General features: G+C 50.9%; 6 protein-coding genes across 6 annotated transcripts; 3 read left to right on the forward strand and 3 right to left on the reverse strand.

The window, feature by feature from the left end:
- Nucleotides 1-1,473: 1,473 nt before the first annotated feature.
- On the reverse strand, nt 1,474-2,492 carry CC77DRAFT_712292 (hypothetical protein). Its single transcript, XM_018532867.1, has 3 exons — nt 2,293-2,492; nt 2,079-2,237; nt 1,474-2,024 (listed from the first exon to the last, which is right to left on the reverse strand). Exons 2-3 carry the CDS (start codon nt 2,148-2,150, stop codon nt 1,572-1,574), a joined length of 525 nt encoding a protein of 174 aa, XP_018388790.1. The 5' UTR covers nt 2,151-2,237; nt 2,293-2,492; the 3' UTR covers nt 1,474-1,571.
- Nucleotides 1,750-3,655, reverse strand: CC77DRAFT_712264 (hypothetical protein). Its single transcript, XM_018532866.1, has 5 exons — nt 3,273-3,655; nt 2,939-3,222; nt 2,293-2,892; nt 2,079-2,237; nt 1,750-2,024 (listed from the first exon to the last, which is right to left on the reverse strand). Exons 1-4 carry the CDS (start codon nt 3,348-3,350, stop codon nt 2,177-2,179), a joined length of 1,023 nt encoding a protein of 340 aa, XP_018388791.1. The 5' UTR covers nt 3,351-3,655; the 3' UTR covers nt 1,750-2,024; nt 2,079-2,176.
- Nucleotides 3,656-4,206: 551 nt separating this feature from the next.
- Nucleotides 4,207-7,782, forward strand: CC77DRAFT_984261 (hypothetical protein). The gene is made up of 3 exons (XM_018536165.1): nt 4,207-4,593; nt 4,645-5,244; nt 5,441-7,782. The coding sequence occupies exons 1-3, from the start codon at nt 4,294-4,296 to the stop codon at nt 7,502-7,504; spliced, it is 2,964 nt and encodes a 987-aa protein (XP_018388792.1). The 5' UTR covers nt 4,207-4,293; the 3' UTR covers nt 7,505-7,782.
- A 100-nt stretch (nt 7,783-7,882) lies between these two features.
- On the reverse strand, nt 7,883-8,887 carry CC77DRAFT_1059072 (cysteine dioxygenase; the record flags this gene model as incomplete). The annotated part of the gene is made up of 4 exons (XM_018528189.1): nt 7,883-8,013; nt 8,066-8,283; nt 8,558-8,601; nt 8,654-8,887. 4 exons carry the CDS (start codon nt 8,885-8,887, stop codon nt 7,883-7,885), a joined length of 627 nt encoding a protein of 208 aa, XP_018388793.1.
- Nucleotides 8,888-9,412: 525 nt separating this feature from the next.
- CC77DRAFT_984267 (GTP binding protein-like protein) lies at nt 9,413-10,953 on the forward strand. Its single transcript, XM_018536166.1, has 6 exons — nt 9,413-9,478; nt 9,534-9,554; nt 9,610-9,652; nt 9,703-9,908; nt 9,956-10,627; nt 10,678-10,953. Exons 1-6 carry the CDS (start codon nt 9,458-9,460, stop codon nt 10,831-10,833), a joined length of 1,119 nt encoding a protein of 372 aa, XP_018388794.1. The 5' UTR covers nt 9,413-9,457; the 3' UTR covers nt 10,834-10,953.
- Nucleotides 10,954-12,571: 1,618 nt separating this feature from the next.
- On the forward strand, nt 12,572-14,306 carry CC77DRAFT_930397 (CenpB-DNA-bind-domain-containing protein; the record flags this gene model as incomplete). The annotated part of the gene is made up of 3 exons (XM_018534161.1): nt 12,572-13,037; nt 13,092-13,113; nt 13,163-14,306. 3 exons carry the CDS (start codon nt 12,572-12,574, stop codon nt 14,304-14,306), a joined length of 1,632 nt encoding a protein of 543 aa, XP_018388795.1.
- Nucleotides 14,307-18,153: the final 3,847 nt, after the last annotated feature.

Consider the following 18,153-nt stretch of genomic DNA (forward strand, 5'->3'; position numbering starts at 1 on the left):
GAAACTCATATAACTTTGCCAACAACTTTCTCGACGACGACCAGGGTGTCTCGTATCCAACGTGGTTGCGCTGGACAGCGTGGCCTGGATGGATGGGGGAGGGGAGAGGACTTCCATGTGTATGGTTCAGCCATCTCTTGTATATTCGGCTGTGGAGAAACCTTTGAAATAACTTGAGAGAGGAGGAATCAAGATTGAATGCCAAACAAACATTTCAGTCCAAGGAAACAAGACCAACATTGGCTATGCCGTGAGTGAGGATTCGATGTGCTTCTTATTGCGGACCGGTATTGTGAACGCCCGAAACCCAAAGCTGACGAGAGATTCCAATATATATACCAAACCTTGATAGATTGAAAGATAAGAGGAAAGCGGGGGGGAAGGGGAGAGGGGAAAACGGTCCTTTTAGCATCTTGTTGAGTATCGCGTACCGCTGGAAGGCCTTAAACATCTCGCCGAGATTGAGCTGAGAGCTGAGGCGGGTGGGCTGATGAACACGGTCCAAAACAAAACGTGCTTTACCTTCCTCAGCTCATGGCTAGCTTGGAATCCAAGATCCGGGGCGCCGGGTTTGTTGTTAGTTCAACGCCTAGCTTCGCTATACGCGATGTTTTGGTTGGCTGGTCCAGATGGGTTGGGGTGGTTTGGCTTTCTCTACTCTGAGCATGTGCAATGTAGGAGGCCTTAGAGGTTTGTATGGAAGAGAACATGTTACGTAGGTTCGACATCATGTCAGGGTAGGTAGCGGGTGGCCGTCGGGTACGTTACCCCGCTGTCCTATACTATCCGGACTACAATAACAAACCATCGTGACATTTTGTTAAGAGCAAAGTACAGCGAGCGTAACAATCTGGATTTCCGCCACTCGGACTTCGTTGACCTGCTTTATATGTACAATCAGGATACAAGCAGCTGACGTACCACCCAACATCTCATCTGTCCTTCCGTCCCGGTTCCTCCACCAACGGCGCGTTAAATCGGGTAGATCTCTTGACGATCACAAATCCTACTGTGTAAGCGAGCCTCACAAAGTCGTGAATGTTAAGCAAGGCGGGTCTACAGCATCGCCGGCTTCCTGTATGGGTAACGTGAGCGCGTTTCAGTTGTATACGTGTGGAGATGAGGATCTTCGATCCGGATAGCTGGTGGGCGCGTGAGGACTTTGTTGGCTGGGCAGGTGGGGTATGAAGAGGCTGGAAGTGGGGTATCGTGATAAGTGAGGATGCGAGGACGCGTGGTTCGTTGTGGGTTGATTTGGTGTTGGTGTGGGCGGGTTCAGATCGTGATGTTTGGGGTGGGAGGTGGGAGGTTGGTTTGGGAAGGTATGACGACAGATGATCTGCGGTTTCGTGAGACTGACGCTGGAGGGGCATCATGAAGCGATCGAGGAGCTTCGTTCAGAGAACTATACATGGTTCGCCATAGTCTATGTATGTACTCTGGGTACTTCCCAGAAGGAGAGCCTTCTTCGTCTTATCCCGCCTTGCCTCGATATAGTATCATCTCGTCATACATATGCAACAACTTGCGAACACCCCACGGGAGGTGATCGATAGGGCGTTAAACCACGGTTAATTATAGGCAACAAATTTTGAGCCACTAGAGATCCCGACGCGACTTGCTTTGGTCATAGTGTCGATATAGGCCTCAAGAAAGTAGTAATCGTCCTTGGCATATCGCGCCATCATCTCCTCCATGGCCAAGTCTGCTAGTCGAAGCACCTGTTTTGGTCGGAGACATAGCACTTTTTTCAGGCGCTCTAGGGCTTGGTTGGGGCCTTCGGGAGCTTTGGCAGGTAGATCAAGAGTATAGGCTGTGACGTTGACGACAACACCTAGATACTCAAGGATACTATCGTCGATCGTGGAGCCCATTTCCGTGATGTACGAAAGAAGTGTATCTCTTATCAACGCCTCGAAATGCCCAATACCTAGCGGTAGGCTTGTCTCCTCTTCGTTAGGAAGGAAGTCGATGGTACACCGCAAAGTCAGTGACAGTAGCTTCTTGTGACTCGCAAAGTTTGCCTAGTCTCTTGAATCAGTCAAGACAATGACGAAAATTGGTGGAAGTGAACACACAAAGACTTTAGTGAGCCGTTTCTTGCTCTCAATACAAAACCTGGTTGACTTCCAATAATAGAGGTCATTCATGGAAACACCCAAGTGACGCAGAGCTGTCAGTGCTTCCAGACTGGAAAGCGAGGTGCCCCGTATACCGAAGAAGAGGAGTTCAAGACTCTGCGCGTGTGAGCGGAGGCTCGAGCAATCCACAAAGTACAAGTTTGGCCCGTACACAATGAGTTCTCGCAAGCAGCTTGTTCCTCCAATTAAGCGAATAATGTCATCTCCGGGTATGTAATTGGCGCTTGTGATCATTAATGCTCGTAGCTTCGGAAGCCTTCCTGGTTTGGTGCGAACGTGGAGATAAACGTCGTTCTTGCAGTCAATCATTGCAAGAGCGCGGAGCGCAGGAAACAAGGGCAGACCCACCAGCTTGGGGAGATGTTTGAAATCGTAGCCAAGAATAGTAAGCCTGGTAGCCATGGAGAATAAGATGCCCCGAGAAGATGGCTCACCTCTAGGTACTGTGAAGACATGGGGCGAAAGCTCGTTACCTTGGGCTGAGAACCAAAGATGGATACTCTCCAGGCTGGGTGATTTCTCAACAATAACACTGCTCATGTCATCGACGCTACTACTGATAGGCAGCTCTAACGTAATGTTGCGAAGGCTGCGAAATTGTAAATTCACCGGAAGAAAATTGGCAATGCTGATATCGTTGGATCGCATGAAACTTGGTAAGCTTACTTGTGCAAGGTGTTGCTGAGTTTCCATCAGTATGACCAGGTTTCTTGTGGACACCATGGATGAGGCAACGACAGGGTGTGTTAGACTATGGGAATGTTAGCAGCATCTATAGTGTGGTGCTAACTTTGTACCTAAAGGACAGCAACTGATGCCGGCGCAGAGCTGCAAGAAGAATACCAGTAACCACATCTCCGACATGATGCCGCTTCCTAGCATTTGCAGTTGACTGTCCTGAATCATGAACTTGGAGATGCCGAACATGTCGTAGACCGTTGCCAGAAGCAAGGTTTTTCCAAGTGGTCATTGCCGTGACCGGATCAGTTTTAATAAAGATGTGATGATAAGCCACCGGGTATGCAATTTCCAAGAGGTGTATGCACGTCTTCGCTATGCTGAGCTGATCGCACTGGACTAACTGCAATTGACGCATCAGCATAGAAGGGCAAATGAGCCAGAGACACTTACTTCAGCCAAAATGTGCTTGAGCATCTCGTACGGCAAGCGCAGTATGTGGCAGTGTGTGCCATCTGGCGGAGGCTCCATTGTCGCTCTAGCGGATTTCGCGTATCGAAGCTTCAGCTGTGGTGGTTATGATTAAGGGAACTCGAAGAAGGTGATAGATGGTGTTTGTACGAGAGCGGCCATGGTGCCTTCCGTGAACACGAAGTCACGAGATGACGCGTGTCTCCGTTCCTTCCTCCATGTGCAACCGCTATCTGAAAGTTTTGCCCGAGCTCGTTGCAGAAAGGGAAGCGGCGTAGGAGGTGAAGTGAAGGTGAGAGATGACCTATTCAGGTAGACTTCCAGGTAATTTACAGTGTCCACCTTATGGTGATGCAAGTCTTGAAGTTGGCTGTTATCAATTGATTGCGTGTTAAAGAATTGGCAACTTGTAGTCCTTTCTGATTGTACGTGTCACTCAGCATCGTGCCTTCAAGATTGAAACAAGGTGGCAGCCTACGCAGTAATACGCGAGACGGAGATCAACCAACAGTCGAACGTAGCAAACAGTACAAAGAGCCAGGTAGCGCTTGACTAAAGGTCGAGGCTTTACCTACCGTGATATGTTCAGAGACCAACAATCCTACGAAACTACCCGAGAGAGCTGAAGGTCTTGTCTCTAGTCCATTGTAGCACTCAAATATTTCCGGAGTTATTTTCTGTTGCGTGCCGCTGTGTAACGTGCAACGTGCAGGGTGCAGGAAGCATATGCAGGATTGTGCAAAAGAGGTCCATCCGAGTGTGTCACGGATCTGGTAGACGCGTTCTTGATGATAGCGTGCAGACTGAGTAAAAGATATCGCTCAATCATGGTGGTGTTGAAATGTTGTGGGGATGGGAATATATGTGGCTTGAAGGGCATGGCGTCACTCACGACCCTGCAGATCCGCACGGTGCGGCTTCATCGGCCCTTACAACATTGCGATTCAACACATGCCAGACAACTCGATGCCCTCCGACGAGCGTTGACCCACCTTCTGCTCCAATGCACCCGGCCGTCTCCATACTTGCCGATAATGTCGTCAAATACCACCACCTGCTTGCCCCGCTGCTCTACACCGTCCTCGCGGCCGTCGCAAACGTCCACACGCCGGTCCAGCATTCGCTTCTCATAACGACGATATCATGGCTCATAGTATGGGTACCGACGGTGTTCTGGGTGGGGATATATTCAAACAGCGATAGAGCCAAGCGGAAGACGAGCTGGCTTGCTGGCGCTCTGCTAGGCCTGTCTGCAATATGCGACCGCGCGGCATGCGACAAGCAGGGCATTTGGGCGACAAAGGTACTTTCAGCGAGGAGTAGCATCATCACACACGTCTAACTGTACCCATAGGCCCTTGTACCTCTCTTTACCGTCCTCTTCTCCGAGAATGAACTGCTCGCAAAGCATCTCGTCCTACCCACATTCACCATCCTCGATGGCCCTGCAGCCGAGACCAAGACCTCTCCGGACCGACAGCTTCATAACGAATCACATGGAATACTGGCAGTTCTGACGGTATCTGCGAGCGTTGTTCTTGGCGTCTACACGGTTCCCACGACTGTCTCGCTCGGTCTCAGTAGTGCCATCTTTGCTGCCACAGGCCTCGTCCTGTTCGAGTCCACAATAAGAGCCGCCACAGAGGAGAGCGATGGTAGCCGGCGTGGGCCTATGTCTGCGAATGGAAATATCCTGAGGCGCGCCTCAATAAGCGGCAGTTTGAGGGCGCAGCGACTCGCTGCGCTTAGAGACCTCGCCGTGGCCATTGCTGTCGTGTGCGGCATCGCATCTATCCTTACCGAATCTTCATTGACCGCAAGTACAATCTCTTGGGAGCCTGTATACAGAGAGTATGACCGAGAATGGAGGGATGTGCATAATCTCCGCATCCTCATGCGATTCCTCTGGATGTTGCCCGTTCAATCCATTGTAAATGTTCTTGTCTTTGTTCTGGTACGTATGAGCTTCTTATCAGCTGTTGAGATCTTCTCGTACCTCTCTGCTATTACTGAACATGAGCCCGGCCTACTATACCTGCTCTTGCACTTCTCTCCGATTTTCACCTAGCCTCTGCTTTCAAATTTTAGAGCTAAAGATGTAGCTTTTATTCTCAGCGCGTTGCTAATAAATTAAACTAACTCGGTGGTAGATCTCCCAATACGGCGCTGTACATACATCTCTGTTGGCCGTGTTTTCACATCTTGCTGCGAAACTACACTTTGCACCGACTTTTTCCACCATTTTGTTTACGTCCATCTACGGTGTGGCAGCACTGGTATACTTCTTCGAGTCGCCTGATTCCCCCCTGATGATGGATACACGACGCTCTATGCGATTACGACGCTTCATCTTCGTAGTCCTGGCGTTTGCAGTTGGATCTTTACTTCTTGGACGTTTGAATGGACCACAAACTTATCGACCTGTCGCTGATGGTGTAGTCACTAACATTCCGTTTTACCCACCTGAGAAACCACTTGGTCCAATGCCGATAGATGCAAGCAAAGGTCATCCGGCTGCGCAATTGATCGACGCTGCAGAGGCAGATTTCCAAAGCACCCTCAACCGGCAATCAAAGTCCCTTACCGATGCAGTTCGCGAATACCGCCGCAGAAATGGAATACCGCCTCCTCCTCACTTTGATAAGTGGTACGAATTCGCGACACGGAATGGAGTCGTCATGATAGATGAGTACGACACCATCAATGAGATGCTGCTACCGTTCTGGGCACTCAAGCCGTCCACCATCCGCTCGCGCATCGCGAACGCATTAGGCCACGAGGATAGCTCACTGCTTGCGATTGCGGTACGTCATGGGGCTATAGAGAACTTTCAAGGTGGCGACGAATGGCAACAACAAGCTACGATTGGCATGATGAAACAATTTGTGCAATATCTGCCTGATATGGATCTAGGATTCAACTTACATGACGAACCGCGAGTTATCGTACCCAACAATCTCATGTCATCGATGGTGGCAAAGGTGAGAGATGAGATCCTACCTCGCACTGCGAAGAACACTACCCCACGCAATGCCTTTTCAACTCGTCCCGAAGACCTCAGTGACGGCACACGATTTGCCGAAGTTAGTACGACCAAGTTCAATCGCTTTGCGCATCAGCAGACATGGACCCATTCGCGGTTATCATGTTCTCCTGGAAGTCAGGCCCAGACTTTCGAAGACTACGCCGCCGACAATCTCACGGCGTATGCTACCAGCGACCTTGGCTTTATCTACAACGCGACTGCCTTTTCTGATATCTGTAACTCCCCTTCATTCTCCTCAACATACGGATTCTTCGAACGACCCAATGCCTTCAGCATCATCCACGAACTCACACCCATTTTCTCGCAATCGAAGATCTCCAGCTTCCAAGACATCCTGTATCCAAGTCCTTGGTACTGGATAGGCAAAGTAGGCTACGATGAGACCCACGACACGACATGGGAGAACAAGACAAACAGTCTTTACTGGCGCGGCTCCACAACAGGAGGCTTCAGCCGCAACGGCGGCTGGCGACGTCAACATCGCCAACACGTAGTCCAACGCCTCAACGCTCCAGACACCGCCAAAATTCTCGAACCTGTCTCCACGTCATCCGCTGCGAACAGCCCCTCCACCTCCTACGCAGTGACGGAAATCGACCGCCGCGCCCTCAAAAACCTCATCGACGTCCACTTCTCCCACATTGGCCAATGCGACCCAGGTGACTGCGATGCACAACAAGAATTCTTCGACGTGACCGAACGCGTCGACGGACAGGATGCATGGTACTACAAGCATCTCCTCGACATGGACGGCAATGCCTTTTCGGGTCGGTTCTACAGCTTTCTTAAAAGCCGGTCTTTAACCTACAAAATGGCGTTGTTCCGTGAATGGCATGCAGAGTGGCTACGGCCTTGGGTTCATTACATCCCTCTATCTCTCCGCGGCGACGAACATCTCGATCTTGTGAGATGGTTTTCGGGAGCGAAAGTGATTGATGACGATGGTGATGGGAAGGCGGAGAGAAGTGATGCTGATGGAGGGAAGAAGGGCGGCAATGGCGATAGTGAGGGGGAGAGGAAGGCGAGGGTTATTGCGAAAAGGAGTTCTGAGTGGCATGACAGAGTGTTGAGAAATGTAGACTTTGAGGTTTGGTTTTTCAGATTGTTGTTAGAGTATGGGCGGGTAGTGGATGATAGGAGGGAGGAAATTGGGTTCCCGGGGCCGTAGTCAAGTAAGAGGAAGTAGAAAAGGATGGCATATATGGCTGTGGTGCTTCTGCTTGTAGATAGACGGTTGTGCAAAAGGCGGGGTTTCTTCTTTCTATACTTGCTGGTGATCATGTATGCGAAGATTGGTGTGTGCGCCTGATAGGCGAGAGGTGTGGTATACCATCAGTGAGTAGCTTTGGTTTGCCTCGCTGCTCGTGAGGCGTGCATGTTGAAGGCGACGTTGAATTCGTGTAAATGGAAAGTAGTGACAGCGTTGCTAAATGAAAACCTGACCCTCCTTGAGTCAACTACTCTTCTGTCCGACAACGCCTTTGATTTCGTGAAAAATTACCCATCGTGTTCTGTCAATTATCCTCGCACGCACGCACGATACCGCTTAATGCTCTCTCTTGTTTACCTTGACGCCATACTCGGAATAGAACTTGCATTGCGAGTTGAAGACAAAACTAGAAGTGTCTTCTACGAAGACATTGCATCCGTATGTCTCCGCGTTGGGCGGAGTATACACTACCTGTGGTTAGCGAAGGACAGCTATGTAAGCATGAGAGAAGGTGCATACAATGTATTGATACCGCGTACTCTGTAGGGTGTGGGTTCGAGATGCAATGCACGCCAAGGGTGTCCGCCATATACGTGACCTCATTCTCCTTATAAGTAATCTCATGGATCTTCGTCATTGGGCGTTGGTTCTCGACGTCCTCATCGGTGGGAGTGGCGAATCGAGTCTCAGTGAGGCTTCCCTTGAGGACTTTCATGATGCAGTGCGCTTTTGCATGGCTGCGCGATTGTTAGCTTCTACTTCACGGGATCATAGTGCAGAGGCGCATATGTTGGAATAAGCAGAACATCGACGTTGGATGTCAGAAGTTGATGTATTATCGAAATGTCGTCTTACCGGCGTGTCTCCTGCTGACACATCGATCAATTGTAGATCGGCGAACGGAGTCGCTTCATCGTGCAGGAGACTGAAGCCTTTGAGTATTGATCGAAGCCGGAAATGTTGTGATGTCGGACACTAGAGTCAATCAACCGCAAAGATGTAATAACTTACTCATGAATCGGGCTTTTCTTGCCAGGACCCCATACCAGAATGAGCTGTTCGATTAGTTATCCTCTCTAATCGACCTAGCGGGAGTGGAGACTGTACCAGGTTGCTCTTTCCGTTGCCCTTGTCAACAACGTTCCGTGTATATGGGAGGTGCTCTGACGGGAAGAAGTACTTCTTCCACTCTGACTCTTCTGATATGTAGGCCTTCATCAGTTCTTGAAGCTCATTCTCATCTACATCTTCAGAGTCGATGCCGTTGCTGGGACCGAGCACGTCGTTGATCGCTTGGACGAGTGAGTGGAAACCATCAAGCTCAGTGTTGCGATTGATCATTATGGCGATAGTGGTAGCTGATGACTGTCTGCGGCGAGTGTGTTGTCGATAGTTATTGGTTTCCCGATACTATTTGAAGACGCCGATCAAGAGAGGTCAGAGCGTAGAGATAAGATAGAGAGCCTTTGTATAGAAAGGACGGAAGGGACAACAGGTCGTGGTTGCAGCCCTTCAAGACTGCTTGTGCCGGAAAGGCTTGCTTCATTATGTAACAATCTGCGCGTTCTAAGCTTGTGATATGTGGATCCGAGTCGGTCAGCAGAGTTCGGCGACATGTGATGCACCTCATATGCTGCATTCAGAGTGTTGAATGTAGTCCCCGATACGAAGAGCCCGAAAGCGGCTTCTATCGGGCATCTCAGCTTTGTGAAGGCCGGTGAGGGAAGCATGCATGGAAGCCACAATGGAAGGGTGCTGCATATGACGCTAACCACATCGAGTGGCGGTGGAACTTTCTGCCAGAATCCGTGCCCCGCTTCGTCATTGGCGGCGTGCTTTGCATCAAAATTGTGAACAACATCATCGCCTCTACACCTACCCAGATCAAGTCAACAGACACGATAACACAAAATGGCGACTACAGTGGATAAGGCGAGTATATATCTTCGGCATATATCATCGAACCGCATGCTAACATCATGGGCAGATCAAAGACATCGAGGCCGAAGTAGGACACTCCCCACAATACGCGATCATACCACGATAACTTACACGAAACGTAGATGGCCAAGACCCAGAAGAACAAGGCGACATCCTTTCATCTTGGTACGGCTTCGGAACCGAACATGCATGTTGACATGCTTATACATGAACAGGGCAACTGAAGGCAAAGCTCGCTAAGCTCAAGAGGGAGCTACTCGAGCCTTCTGGTGGCGGCGGTGGCGGTGGTGTGGGATTCGATGTTGCTAGGACTGGTGTTGCCAGTGTTGGTTTCATTGGATTTCCATCGGTCGGAAAGAGTACGCTCATGAGCAGATTGACCGGCCAGCACTCTGAAGCTGCTGCGTATGAGTTCACAACAGTGGGTTGACCGTGTTCGTCGCAATGATGAGCGCTGACAGTTTGCAGCTTACTACCGTACCCGGTCAAGTCATGTACAACGGAGCGAAGATCCAGATTCTCGATCTTCCCGGTATCATTCAAGGTGCGAAGGATGGCAAAGGTCGTGGTCGACAGGTTATCGCAGTCGCGAAGACATGCCATCTCATCTTTATTGTTCTGGACGTCAACAAGCCTCTTACCGACAAGCGCGTCATTGAGAACGAATTGGAGGGCTTCGGTATTCGAATCAACAAGAGTCCACCAAACATTGTGCTCAAGAAGAAGGACAAGGGTGGCATCAACATCACAGCGACAGTTCCGCTGACGCACATCGACCACGGCGAAATCAAGGCTGTGTTGAACGAGTACCGTATGGCAAACGCGGATGTCGCTATTCGATGCGACGCAACAGTCGACGATCTGATCGATGTTATTGAGGCCAAAGGACGAAGCTACATCCCCGTCATCTATGCATTGAACAAGATTGATGCCATCAGTATCGAGGAGCTTGACCTGCTCTACCGGATCCCCAATGCTTGTCCCATTAGTTCCGAACACGGTTGGAACATCGATGAGCTCCTGGAGCAGATGTGGGAAAAGTTGAATCTCGTCCGTGTCTATACCAAGCCCAAGGGCAAGATGCCAGATTACTCTGCCCCAGTCGTATTGCGATCAACAGCCTGCACCATTGAAGACTTCGTATGTCTCTCCCCCCTCATTTTAAAAGTCCCACGCTAACGAATTGGCAGTGTAATTCCATCCACAAGACGATTGTGGACAACTTTAAGCACGCTATTGTTTACGGAAAGTCATGCAAGCATCAACCCCAACGTGTGGGACTGTCTCACGAGCTTGCCGACGAAGATATTGGTACGTATCCTAGTATCACCATCCTGAATGGATAGCATGAGCTCACATATGGACCAGTCACCATTGTCAAGCGCTAGATAAGGTCTTATGATCATGAGATATGACGGGCGTTATGGATCCGGATTTGGGAAAAGTGAGTAGAGCAGAAGGGCCTTTTGGATGGCTGAACATGTCTCACTGCGATACCAATACCAGGTCGCAGCATTAAGATGACGAACAGAGCGAGGCTTGGAGCCGATCTCGCAGCCTGGATTGGCCGAGGGCTCGTTCCAGTAGCACCGCGGACGACATCAGGACGACACTAGTTGCGGGCAACGCAGCTTACGGCGCGGATCGTACTTGCCAATCGCCAATCCTCGAGGGCTGGTGGCGGTCCGATACCGTCCGCGAGCTATCAATAACAGACCTTGTTCTCTTACCAAAGAGGCGTCGCCCAAGACACTGCTGTCGTCGCCTCGGAGCGTTATGGTAATGGCGCCGCTGGTGTTATTGGAACGGTCTCAGCTACCAGCATTTGTTTTTATTCCATATTTGCTTCGGAATTTGATGGATTCAGATCAGCATTGTCTGGCCCATTTTTTGGAGCATCGGTTTTCCTTATTGGTCTACTAACGGGCGCAGCGGTCGATTCGGAGAAATCAGCAGGGGTCAGTTGCGCTGGCGACTCAGAAGGCACGCTGTCAGTCGGGCGCTAAATCATTATCGCTCCCGAGACCTGAGTGGCTGGTCGGCAAAACCTCGATTTTCCATGGGCGCGATTATTGCAGCTTTCCGAAAGCGTTTCAGCCGTCGACACTTTCTGTCTCTCCTTTATGCACAGCCGATGATTGACGTGCTGCCCCTGCCGTGGGAATCGCCACCACCTCGCGTACCTGAGCAGCACTGAATCGGCTCCCACTGTTTCGCGCCACGAGCGTACGGCAACGGTCAGGATTTACTGCGCTGGGCGCACGAGGCGAAGCCAATATGGCGCTCCCACTCAGACCATGTCTCATTCGGGAAGCGTCAGATTAGCCGGCTGCAGACGTGCTCAGCGGTGCGAGGGCCCTGATGGGATGATCCTACCCGGCCGCCTTGACATCCCATTTGCCCTTGCTAGCAGTCAGGCGTCGAGGCATGCACTTGCGAGCTAGCTAGGCGGCCGCATAATTCTGGCCCGCGCTGTCCTAGGGGCGCATCCCCGATGAGAGACCCGCACACGCTAAGCCCAACGTTGTCGCTCGCGTTCAAGTCGCTTGGCCGAATGGCGACAAGGATCATAGAGCACACGCCAGGCTTGCCGGCAAGCTTGGGCACGAAACAAACAGGGCTCCTCTCCCGCCAGCTGCAGTAGGCCGCGCCCGCATCGCACAGCCAGGGCCTGTTACCAGTGTCCCCAGACTTATCCTCAAGTACGCGCTGCAGGCCCGCCGCGCCAGGCTTTCCCTGCAGTTTCAATTCTCCATCTGAGCCCACTGCTTTGCCGCGCTGCTTTATACCTATATGTTTTGACCTCTGTCATACCCAGCGCCTTTTGTCAGCGCTACCCCCGCTAAGCAGGTACTTGACCTGTTGCTGTTTCGCCTCAGGAACCAAAATCTCGTCTCATGCATGCATGCGCTCGGCCGCTCTGAGGTCACCTACGCCGCCCAGGTATAGCAACACCAAGTACAGATGCATATGCCCGTCTGACGCCCTACTTTGCTCTGCGTCTAACACGAACACTCGTTCTCACGCTCGCACGGATACACCGCATCTATACGTTTCCTGCAATCCGACATGAGCCAATTCCAAATGGACCACGAGCACCAACACCACCACCAGGAACCTTTCGAGGATCATCATTCTGGATGGCATGGGGATAACGGATACAACCCACATCACCAGTCTCCAGTTCAAGACTACAATGGCTTCAACAATTTTGCGCCGCTACCAATGGAACCCATCTACGGGACCGGCATGCATCCACCACACCAAACGCACCCGACACCGAGGACTACACATCCACAGCTGCAGCCTTTGATCATGCCACAGATGCCACAATGGCCAAGTATGCTCACCAGCCAATCCACTTATCAAGCTTCACTGTTTCCTTCAGCCCCACTACCGATAACGCCGGCATCAGCAACTCCAGTCTCAGCAAGCTCAACTCACTCCCGTACTTCATCGACACCACGGAAAACTCTTACCGACTCGGACCGGAGACGTATGTGCCAATACCACGAGGAGAATCCTACTGTCAAGCAAACGGAAATTGGAGGTATGCCACTATGATGCACCTAGCCACACGGATCGTTCACTAACGTAACCCTAGCAATGTTCGGTGTAGAGCGAAGGTACCACTGCATATGCATCATGTCTCTTACCGTGCTGACTTTTGAGTAGTACCGTCTCGAAGGTGTTGCGCCAGAAGGAGAAGTACCTGTACCAGGACGACGGCAGCCGATCACCCATAAAAAGATCGAAAGGCAAATTCCCAGATATCGAACGAGCCCTATCCAACTGGGCAAGGAACCATCAAAGACAAGGACTACCACTGTCAGATGCCATTATTCGAGAGAAGGCCCGCTTCTTCGCTCAGACTGTTGGGAACTCCGAGAGTCATCTCAAGGCGAATAGTACGAGCTGGCTGGAAAAGTTCAAGCAAAAGAATCATCTCATGGGAGCAAGGGGAAGAAAGGGCTCGTTAGCAGAAGAGTCGGAGGGAACTTCTAATCCGCCATCGAACGCGCACACGCCGGGGGCTATCTCGCCTACCTCACCTGGCGGGGTATCGCCTGCAACCACAACCATGAAAGCCAAGAAGAGCCAGGAAAATCTCAAGACAGAAAGCCCTGACACATACGACTTCTCGAACCATCGTCGACCGTTCCATTCACAAAGCAGCACTTCCTTATCAAGCGTATTTACAGATACAGCTACCAGCCCTACGTCGCTGTCGTCGCCATTCTTCACACCCGATTCAGCATGTGGACCAAGCCCCTTCGTAGGCAACCGCCAGCCTGCTAGTGGGCAGCCAGGGAGCAACAACTTCCAGCGGCCCCGAAGCCAGACCTTTCCTATGCTTGTAGGCGTTGAGCAATATATGTCACCGCCGGGCTCATCTGATGCGCTGACTCCAAAATACGTCAGCAGCGGTACCCTCGATTCTCCTATGACCGAGATGCCTACCGCGCTTCCGGCTATTGATGAGGGAATGTCGCTCTCACCAACTCAGGTTCCTAATTCAATGCAGCCCCCTCCAGTGCCTGGTGCCAGTCAAATTGATGACAAAGGGTCATCCGCCGACTCATCGCCTATTACGCCATCCCAAGAAGAAGCCGCTCGCGCATTAGAGCTGGTTATGAATTTCTTCCAGTCACAGAACGCCGGTTTTGTCGTAGAGCCACAAGAGTATGTTACCATCGGCAAACTGATGGAGAAGCTACGAATCAAGCGCAGCTCCGAAAGCCTTCCTTCCGAGATGCGACGTGTGTCAGAGCCCACCTTCGCTACGTCCAAACTCGAAAGCGTGGACGCAATCCATTAGCGACCGCATATGTTACCTCACTCAATGTCGGCTCCACCTTGTGTCTCCTGCCACAGCGCGTATACGCTTACGACTGCTTTTCTTCCTGTGGAACGATATGTCTGAATGGCTTGGTTTCGGAGAGCAAGTCTGCACGACACTCCTGGGTCATGATACCAGGATCAAGAACCCATCCGCATGGCCAGCGTTACACAATGCAGGCACTATTTGGATTTTCTTTCATTGTTGCATCTCGCTACATTCTCGTACCAGCATCACTAGCATTGCTTCTATTTCTCACTATTCCTTCATTGACTTTGACTATCTATTCGTCTATTCCCTTGCTCGACGAACCACTATACCCCCCTTTAGCAGCGCATAGCAGCCGACCGTTTCCGAATTTATTCCCTTACCTAAAAGGAAGACTGTAACTGCTCACGCGGGCCACTATTTTGTACGCTTCACTTTGTTGCTTTTCAACGTCGATTTTACATTCGCCTGGAGGCCCTCATACGTTGCATCGAGCTGAAACGGAGCGATGGGTCTCGTACGCGCTACTGTATACCTATATGCGGGCTTCTGATATAGTTACCGACCCTTGCCGAAAGATCGGCTTAACGAAAGGGTCAATCACGCTTGAAATGCTATTAATGCTCAATACTACTACACGACTGTGCTTCTGATTTTACTAGTCATTTTGCCTTGCTCATGATCTGATCTTTCCCGAACGTAGCCTTTTGCTGATGGAGCACGAGTGACACTTCAATGATCGGCAAGGATCTGGCTCATGAACAGATGGTACTTGCCGCTTTAAGCCCCGTGACGGCGCTTTCGGCATCGTATTGCAATACCGTTATAGAAGGGATGTGCAACAAAGTTTGGGCAAAGCCCGGCGAAAAACAACATTGACCTTCGGAAAATACCTTGCCGACAGCATGCCGATCTCAAAAAGCAGTATTCGTTCGTTCCAGCTTCTGCATCCTAGATACTGCCAAAACGTGAATTGCATGTGAGACTTCCAGGTTCATTCGGCAACATTGATCCCCTTCCCCGCCTTTGCATGGAGCCCAGAGCTCGGACCATTCCATTTGCACCTTGCACATCCTTGATGCATACAAAAGTACATTCATATGTCCATCGCGCCAGCAATCGAAATGCATAAAGATCGATGACGAGCATCGCAGACCAGCACATAGCACAGATCTCAAACTGTTGGGCCTGATCTAGATGCCCCCAAGCGTGAGGCGTTCCCGTCTTCCCCGAGCGCGCGCCATACTCAGCTGGAATCTTTGCGCGTTCGTTCTTGTCGAAGGGCTGTCCCGATCTGGATCAGGGATGAGACGAGAGCTCAGAGAAGCGAGGATTGGCGTTGACACCGGCCATCAGTAAGGTGGTTTGGCAAGGCAATCGACGTTAAGGCGCCCGAAACCCTGTCATGCCGCGGAGGCGGAGTGTGGCTGCACTAGACTTTTCGCTGGCTGAGGTGAGCTTAGGCCTGAGAAGACACAGTCATGCGAGTCCAGCTTCCAGCCATGCTGTGAGTCGTTTAGGGGAAGAAGCCATATCCGGAATTAATCAAATGGTGATTAGTTCGAAATGTCCTTGCTGAATGGTGGTAAAGCCAGTTGGAGCATATTGAACACTTCCGGTGAAAACCAGTGTTTCCACGTTTCGAGCTATTTTACTTCTTTCACAAAGCCGTTACTTTTGCATTACGGGTATTATGCAGCCCGTTTGATTCTTACCCTGCGTTCCGTTATCGAAAAAGCAAGAGCAAAGCCAGTTGGCGTGCAACGCCACTTTAGTTCCAGTTCCCCTAGCCGCAAAAAGAAGCAAGAAGACAATGTCGTCGGTTTCCCCACCACCAAATCTTCGGGCATCCTTGCAGGTACTACTATATTGGTACTTTTTCTCTCCCGTGTGATGTCAAACTCCTCGTCTTCTGCTTTCTTTTTTGTTTTCTGCGTTACATTACTGTTCGGTACGGTCCCGGTTCGGACCGCAACCGTGCTCGTTCACTGGCTTACACGTTGTTCAAATGCCGGATGTACTTCCTGCGAAGGTCGCAGTTGCAGTAGCAGCCTTGCGCATTGTGCAGTTGATCCAGACAGCAAAAGAAAAGGAGCAGAGCCCGACGCGTGTTACGTACATGTCAGAGTATAAACAAGCAAAGTAAGAGTAGAATGAAGGACGCGCAATGGTAGATCTGTACTTGGTTGTCGCAATCTCACTATGTTCGGCCCTTTTCTTCTAAGCTCTCCCCAAGTCGTTAGTTGCGGTGTTGCGCGCAACGGCTAGACCGTCATCAGCATCGTATCCCGCAACGCGATTGCGAAAGCCTCCCTTCGATCGGTGAAGCACTGCGTTACCTATCATCGGCCCCCCGGATCCGGGCGCCGGTCCAGTCGTAGGTCAAATTTAGAAAGGCCGAAAGGCTCGTAGTACCTTCGTATTCGGGCCTACGTCAAGCAGTGGTGGCAGGTTGTAGTGCAAGAAGCTAGGAAACCTACACCCGAAAGTCAATTGTCACGTTAAACTGCTAGCTCTTGACTTTATTTCTTTCCTTGATTCGAATCTTCTGCCCAATGATGTATGGGGCTGACCCTTTTCTCTTCCGCTAATTATTGTGTATGCACAATGTGCTGGCGATAAGCATGGAAATGTCATTGCCATGTTGGTTGTCTGGTCATGCGGTGCCCTGCATTAGGTGGTCCACGTGATTGATATCTGATGCTGTGTAACGCGGTACGGACCGGCTAGGCAAGAGAGGGACGTGGTGCACAGGTGATCACCAAATTATCTGGTGTAAGGTGTTCGCGACAACGTTGTACCAACACGCGAACTTGCTTCTAATTTGCTCATAATACTGCGCGCAGCTGGTCGGGCTATCTGTTCGATGTTGAGGGCTAGTGTCACGTGCGACAAGGTGGCTTGTGACAATTGTATCAATGTCTAACGACACTGCATGACAGGATTGAGTAACATTGCTTGGGTGGTCAACTTGCATGAGATAGCCATTTGTATCGCTATGAACAGTCAACAGTACAACGCATCCGCCCGCCGTTGACGTACCCGCTAATCTTGCACTTCCTGTCAGATGCACTCATCCGTCGCTCCAGAAGTGTTCTTCAGTTCCCAACACGGGCCGATGCATAAATTGGTGTTGCAGGCACCTCCGTTGCCGAACAGGCCGTGGCTTCGGAGTCATGTAGTATTGGCATTAATCATGATGTGTTGCGATCTTCAGTTGCTATCATTCTGACAACATCTTCATGCGCCCAGTAGCAAGCGAACCTCTCATCCTTTCCTCATACTGCGCTTCACTTAGGCTGAGCGTTGGGAACGACTCAAACTATCGATGCGCCTACCGCTTCATCCAGACCAGCTGAAGCGAATATGCCGTACGCCTCACTATTGAGTCTTCATGCCTTACGCAGGATGACGATAGTTCGGTACCATGTAATGATTGCCCACTACGGGTGATGTTTTGCATGTTTGAGTCAGTCCCACCCGCTGCCGTCCCTGCACTAACCTTCCGAGCTCTTTTAACCGTTGAAACATGGGTCGATATTCGCAATATTGATGCCCATTGCAACCCCTGATGTACCCTCGCTTGATACCAAACCATGGTAGATGCTGGATCGACGTGGCTGGGGTTGATGGCATTGTCGCTAGGGATCCTGACGCACTTGCCCCGGACCCCGTGCGGTTCAGGAACAGGCGATGTCGCATCTTGTCAAATGCTGAGTAGCGAGCGCTGCTAGGGTCATGATTCTTTCGCGTTGCGCATCCCGCGGCATCGTGAACTAGGTCCGTGTAGGGGTTCCTCGCCTTGCTTCTAGAGTTCAGAGGATTAAAGTTTCAACGG

Source organism: Alternaria alternata (genome assembly GCF_001642055.1).
Source record: "Alternaria alternata strain SRC1lrK2f unplaced genomic scaffold CC77scaffold_5, whole genome shotgun sequence".
In the NCBI taxonomy this organism is placed as follows: Eukaryota; Fungi; Ascomycota; class Dothideomycetes; order Pleosporales; family Pleosporaceae; genus Alternaria; species Alternaria alternata.